Raw genomic sequence first — 7042 nt, 5'->3', positions numbered from 1 at the left:
AAAAACTTTGCATGTCATGGCTGAAAAATCCCACCCCTGCTACAGGCTTGGATTGGCCTGGAATTTAAATGGGAGTCCTGGTGCGTTCACTGTAACGTGCCTAACATAGGAGCTGTGAGTTTTCTGCGGGAGATTCAGTCATCTCCGGTACGGGAAATGATTCAGAGAAACCAGAAACTGTTTGAAAAAAACAAAACAAACATTTTTATTGTCATCTTGATGTAGGAATAGTCACAACCAACAGCAGCTTTCACACACAGCGGTCCGTCGAGCTAAGTAACGCAAAAGTGAAATTCCCCATGTTTTCCTGGATCGGGGAAGAGACGTATTCCTTAAATTCTTGGAAGCCTTACTTTTGTGGCTAGTGAGCTTTAAAGAAGTACAGGCGACACCAAGTGGTGTTAAAGCGTCAGTGACGAAAAAATAAATAAATACATAAATAAAATAGAATAAAATAAAATAATAATAGCATGATTCTCCGAGCGTAAATTTTAAGAAATAGATGTGTAAAAATTACATTTTTTAAAAATCACATTGGTCATTTACTGTCCTGTAATTTCAAAAATACATGTTTAAAATTGTGGTTTTTTTCCACAGAAAACGTTTTAACACTATATATCTACTGTAAAAATAAATAAATAATGTAGTAGTAAAAAAATAGTAACTTTTCTTTAATTTTTATTAGTCTATTACCCAATTACTTTGATGTAGCATGAATACCCATTGGTGAGGCCTCATTAGTGGAGATGTCTTCTTTCTGTTTTGTTTTTGTGCATAACTTCTGTGTCTGGGCACTCCTCTGGATATTCTTACACCAGAGAAGAGCTTCTTAACTTTGATCACCACCTGCACTCATGTATATATCTATCTACTTAGCACTTTTAATTCTTATTCTTATTTTTATTTTTATATCTATTTAAGCGTTTATGACAGTATGTTTGCACTAAGCACCGCAGCAATTTCCTAATGTTGTAAACCTGCTCAACATTTGGCAATAAAACCCTTTCTGATTCTGATTCTGATAATGTTATTAGGGTCCATTACTTTGTGCAAGTTAATCTGTCCACAAGTGCAGAATTTATAATAACAGTTCTTTTTTTTCTTTTTTCACTCACATGTGTCATGTGTACATTATGGATTTACATATGTAAATTCATACTTTTTCTAAAATCTGGTATGTTTGAGTAACATTAATAACCCAGAACAGAGCAATACATAAAAACACAAACACGGCATTTCAGCTTGTGGAAGCTTGATAAAATAAGCTCCAAATGTTACAGCACTCTAAAGCAGCTACGACAAAGTTATCCAATAGATGAAGATAGAATTTAATTCATTGAATTTTTAGCCCAAACACTGGCTGGTCCAGTGTGCCTAAATAGTGAACCACTTCAAATTAACCGTGGGTTTTCCAAAGCGGTGTCCCTCTTCAGCGGCCTCCCCACCTTCACGGTGCTCGGGTCACATTCCAGCATCTCTCTGATCCAATTGTCATCCAGCGCTCCCTCTATGAACTCTTCCAGACTGATGATTGCTGCAAGGACGGGCACCGATTAGACAAACACCACTGGACTGACTGTTAATAATCTGTCTGTGAGGGTTGATACTAGTGAATGGAAAGTTTTGGGGCTAAATTTGGGGAACCACCGTCAGTAAAATATGCCTCTGTATATTATCCAGAGTATTGGTTGTCTTTAATTATATCAAAATGGAAAAGAGCAAATCATATCTTTTAGATTAACATTTTTGCCTCTTACTTATTTTGTGGGTTGAGCAATCCATTTGCATTTTGTTATTTTTAATCAGCATCAAACATGCTACAGTTTTGTCTTCAATTAGCCTTATTAGGCTTCAAGGATGTTTTTATTGTTTAAAGTTGTTACTAAAGATACTTTTAAAAACAAACCACATTTTAGTGGTGGATTTATTTATTTTTTTAAATTGGATTGTTTACCTTTTCTATAGAAACATATATAATCAACTTTGATACACATAGAAATAACATTGCAGTATGATTACACGCAAAAAGGAGGGAAAAGTCGCCACCTTTCCTCACCGTTATTGTCTTTATCTAATCTCACAAATATCCTGCTGGTGCATTCTTCAGCTGTAAGTGGGTTCGGTTTGGTTAAACCAGCAGCCACGTTCATCTTATAAACAGCCTGTCCGAACAAAGAAACGCACATCAGTCGAACTGCAACATCTGGCACATCTTCTGTTTTATATACCACGACACAGAGCCTGTACACCTGCATGATCTCCAGCATTTCCTCCTTTGTGATGGCTCCGTCTCGGTCTTTGTCATAGAGCTTGAATGACCAGCGCAGTTTCTCAACAGCTGAACCTTCAATAAGCATGCTGATGGCCATGACATACTCTCTGAAGTCAACCACCCCATCCTGAAAAAAAAAAAAAAAAAAAAGCACCACACAGTTAATGTTTTGTTTCAGTTTTGTGATGCATGACTATGAAAGCATGTCCTTTCTTTTAGTTGTCTTCAATATGCCTGGAGAACTATTTCTGAAGGATATTCAAAGATTTTTGGATGTTTGCTGCCTTTTGTTCAGTTCTGTCAAGATGATCTCACAGATACGCCTTTAATTCACTGGCAGTGTGTTTGGGATCACCATCATGCTGAGAAATGAAGCTGTTGCTAATTAGTGTCTTTCCAGATGGTATTGTATGATGGATCAAAATTTGATTGTAATTTTTGCACTCTTAATTTAATCAATTTTGACAAGATCCCCACCACCACTGGCCGCCCCCTACAGAGCCTCCATTGCGTTTTAGAAAATGGCTCTACACACTCACTGTTGTACCCATCCCCTGACATGACCCCTACATTCTGACAATCATTTAAACATTTCACATTTGGATTCATCTCGCCACCAGACCTGTTTTAGCTGATTTTCAGTCCAGATCTTGTGTAATTTTCATTCCTCAGCCTTTTCTTCCTGTTTCCATTCTATATGAATGGTTTCTTCACAGACACCCTTCCACGAGACCATTTCTCTTTAACCTCCAGAGACCTGAACTCTTCCACGGCATGCGCTTTTAGTTTCTCTTTGATATTTGGGCTGATTGGGACCTGATGAATGTAAAAACAAAGAATTACCAGATTTTTTTTTTTTTTTACCTAATTTTTGTTTCTAAGAAAAATGAGAGCCACATATGAGGATATTCGTTTCGATAGAACAGTAGCAGTATAATGTCCTCGTAAGTGGATATCAGGCGCTTGTAGAGCAAAATTGAGTATTTATGTCTAAATAACCCAAAATGTGATGTCCACATTTGTGGACACCAGGTCCTAGGAGGTTAAGCTTCAGCATGATAATCTAATACATGGATCAACTGAAGGCCCAGATGCATCTCTGAGCAAAACTACCACAAATTTATGCCTGTCAAAATATCTAATTTTTGGCCCTTTTCATAGATTAAATGACAATAAACGCTTTGAATCTTGAATCTCTTTGAATCCAAAGATATTGGAACAAATTATGTACTCTTGAGACTGGCTCCCAGGCTTCCTACAGATACAATTTTAAATGAGCTATTCGTTAAACTTATGTGAAGACAACACTGGTTCATCCCTTGAATTAGGTGTCCTTTTATTGCCTGAATGATTCAGTGTTAAGTGAAAAAAATAATTCCTCTAAAATATTTCAGGCACAAAGAGTGAAAAAAAAGTGTGTTTTTCTATGAATACTTTTTTGGAAGACCTGGATAATTATTACCCAGGTTTACTTTAACCTCCTAGGACCTGGCGTCCACATATGTGGATATCACATTTTGGGTTGTTTTAGACCAGAATACTACATTTTGCTCTACAAGGGCCTGATATCCACTTACAGGGATATTATACTGCCACTGTTCTATTGAAATTTAAAGCCAATGTCCTCATATGTGGATCTCATTTTTCTTAGAAACAAAAATTAGGTTAAAAAAAAAAAAATCACATAATTCACTGTTTTTACATTCATCAGGTCCCAATCAGCCCAAATAGCAAAGAGAAATTAAAAATGCATGCCATGAAAGAGTTAAGGTCTTAGGAGGTTAAAACTTTGCAATTCTGGATTTCATGGAGGCAAAAATATAAAGAAGTGAGTGGTGACTCAATACTTTTTCAAGACTCCTGTACTGTATAGACCTACTCTATAGAGTCATGCTTACCCCATTGCTGTCGAGCGTGCGGAAAATCTGTTCTGCATACTCTGCTGACTCACTGCCCACAGTTCCATCACAGAAATGCCTTTGAAACTCGTGAAGAGCGATTAGCCCACTTGGACACTCGATAACAAACTTTCTGCCACAGATAAAAACAACAGTTTGTGTTTTAATACACCAAAGGATTTGGAAAACAAGGGGAGTTTGAGAGAGGGGTCTGATTTGAGAGAAAATGTGTCTTAAATTGAGAATCAGTGGAATTAAGGTCAACCCATCCCCAACCTGTGTGGATTACATGTGTTTGAAAGCTTATTTACAGAGTGCGGCACAAGTGCCAAGATAATTAGGCCAAATGACATCATGGCAGAGTGAAGCTGATCAGTCCACAGGAGATAATACTTTACTTTGTTGCTGATGCTGTTAGTTTTGCAGATTTGCCTGCAAAAACAACAAATTCTAATCTGGCTAAATACACTGGAAAGTCCTACAATGCTAAAATCAATAAGAGTAAAAATAAATGTATTGATCCCAAATTCAAGTACACTCTCGCGCTGATGGATGCTTATTTTAAATATGCTCAAACATTATTTAACCATGAAATTAGCACATGCGCAAGTAATTACAATGAGCGCCAGATTGCTCTAAAAACTACATTTCAGATTTTTGTAATACTCTTGTCTCTGGATGATGTCAGTGAGAGCAGATTTCCTAATGTGGTCAAAAGTTCCCATTCAGCTGCTGTTTATACCTGTTGTTTGGAGGGGCAGCCAATCAAAGCAAAGTTGGCTCAGGAGGCAAAACTGCTTGTTTCAGTCAGAGAATGAATTGAAGTCCAGGATAATAGATGTGCAAGGATTGTTTTGAACAAAAAATCTCTTTAAGTTGTTCTATAAATTTCATTCATTTTCACCCCTGTGTTGAGCAGCTGGATAAAACATGGACAGGTCACCCAGTCTAACTCAGGGCAACGCAGAGGCAATCACTCAGCTTATATTTACGCCCATGGTCAATCTGGTTTCAGGACTTCACCTAACAAGGACATCTTGGGACTGTGAGAGAAAGCTGGATTACCTAAAAAGAACCCACGCAGGAACAGGGAAACCATGCAACCTCCACACAGAAAGGCTCCACCCAGCTAGCAGGTTCAAACAAAGAACCAACTTGCTTTGAGTCTTCAGTACTAACCACTGCACCACCATGCCATGTCTGTTCCGTTCTGGGCATGAACGTAATAATCAATTTAAGGCTAAAGAAAATCTGCATCTGTTTTCAACTTCCTGTAAAAATTTAAGACAAATTCAAAAGCTTACCTGAACCATTCATACAGCTCTGTAACATATGACTTGCTTCTTCCACAAGTCCGGACAGCGGCTTGGCCCATACTGTAAAGACAAAGCAGCTCCGCACTCACCACTGACTTTACTTTGCAGAAATCCCAGCTTACGCTATGCTTTCTTAGTTGCTCCAAGCACTGCCTTATCACATCTGACAAATTACTCTGAGCTAATCTCCTCACATGAGGGGAGGTGGGGGGACAAAGAGAACAATGTAATTACTCAAGACAGTGCACATCACCAAGGGCCATGCAGACTGAAGGGTGTTTCTATCAGAGCCAAGAAATCATTTAAAAATAAATAATCAACCAAAGTTTCAGCTGAAGTTTCAGTAAACTAATATTTATTCACAACCTGGGAAGACGGCCCAGACATGTTGATAATAGCAGCAATAATCCATCAGACAACATCGTCTGGAGCCTGAATATCGAACATGACTAAACTTGTGGCAGAAACCAGTATGGACAGCGGCAGTAGCAAACTGGCAAATAGCCTGGAAAATATAACCCCAAGAGTTCAGGTCCTGCCTCTGGTGGAGCAACTGGCGCTCAAGTCTTGGCTTTCCATTTCAAATAATGCAATTGTTTTTAAAAATTAAATCAGTAAAACCAAAGCAACATGCAGCTACACACAGACACGGACATGAAATAAAACATTCCCTACCTTACAAAAACTATTTTATTCTGAACAGACAGAAGCAAAACATACACCTCTTTAAAAAGGTTCATCACTAATAAACCACATAAGCTGATGCGTTAGTTTTCTGGGAAAGTGGCGTTCACAAGAATGCAATGACATCCACAATACACAGGATGAAAAAAAATACTGACTTTTTGCCTTTCAAAAGGACCAGTCTGCATCTATGGCACAGCTTCATAGCTCTACATGTTCGGTTACAAAGAGAGCACTGATGCAACTACGTGCAGCTCCAGTTTCATCTCTGATGTGCACAGCATGCCACGTTTCATCAAGCTTATTCAGTGATACGTTTCAGCCCTCCTTTTAAAGTCTGCAGAGGCGCCACGTCGGAGACCGTTTCCAAAAAGCAGTAGAGGTTCATTTTGTGTCCAAAGGCACTTCAGACCGGACACAAGTAAGGAGGAGTCCTCTTGAGAGTTCAGCTGCTCCATCAACCGGCTCCTTAAAAATTCAAGCATTAGATATAACAGACAATTTTCTGCATGATCCACAACAAGCTTTTCCAGCCTCGAAATACGAGTTCTTGTTGAAAAATCTTGACGTGGCCTTCAAGAAATGAGGGGGAAAAAAGTATTCCCAAGAAGCAAACAGGAACTTTTTTTTTTTAAGACTGCACCGTTTCATTATAACGATTATGTGAAGATAACACATAGACGTGCAGCCTTTTTGACCCCGAAAGCTCAGTGGACAACACTGGTATATGTGGACAACTGGTATATCTCACACGCACGCACGCACGCACGCATGCACACACACACACACGCACGGTATAAAAATCCATGTGCCACAAACCAAATGATTTTGCTGGATTTCAGTAGTTCATGTTTTAATTTAAAAAAATCTCC

At 38.5% G+C, this 7042-nt stretch overlaps 1 protein-coding gene across 1 annotated transcript; it reads right to left on the bottom strand.

Moving 5' to 3' along the window:
• Window positions 1–175: 175 nt before the first annotated feature.
• Window positions 176–6947, bottom strand: LOC147324474 (guanylyl cyclase inhibitory protein). The gene is made up of 4 exons (XM_086298306.1): window positions 5475–6947; window positions 4171–4303; window positions 2057–2399; window positions 176–1534 (listed from the first exon to the last, which is right to left on the bottom strand). The coding sequence occupies exons 1-4, from the start codon at window positions 5543–5545 to the stop codon at window positions 1392–1394; spliced, it is 690 nt and encodes a 229-aa protein (XP_086154432.1). The 5' UTR covers window positions 5546–6947; the 3' UTR covers window positions 176–1391.
• Window positions 6948–7042: the final 95 nt, after the last annotated feature.

This window comes from Aulonocara sp. 'chitande type north' Nkhata Bay, linkage group LG7 (genome assembly GCF_057382095.1).
Source record: "Aulonocara sp. 'chitande type north' Nkhata Bay isolate Kocher_YH1m ecotype deep benthic linkage group LG7, A_spYH_male_GT1.1, whole genome shotgun sequence".
Lineage (NCBI taxonomy): Eukaryota > Metazoa > Chordata > Actinopteri > Cichliformes > Cichlidae > Aulonocara > Aulonocara sp. 'chitande type north' Nkhata Bay.
The sequence above is the reverse complement of the archived record's forward strand: the minus strand, read 5'-3'. Positions and strand labels throughout refer to the sequence as shown.

Coding starts and splice junctions, on each gene's coding strand:
- LOC147324474 (XM_086298306.1), bottom strand. CDS start 5,545: ATGGGCCAAGCCGCTGTCCGGACTTGTGGAAGAAGCAAGTCATATGTT. Junction 4,304..5,474: donor GAGCTGTATGAATGGTTCAG/GTAAGCTTTTGA, acceptor TATCTGTGGCAG/AAAGTTTGTTATCGAGTGTC. Junction 1,535..2,056: donor ATTAGATAAAGACAATAACG/GTGAGGAAAGGT, acceptor CCGTCCTTGCAG/CAATCATCAGTCTGGAAGAG.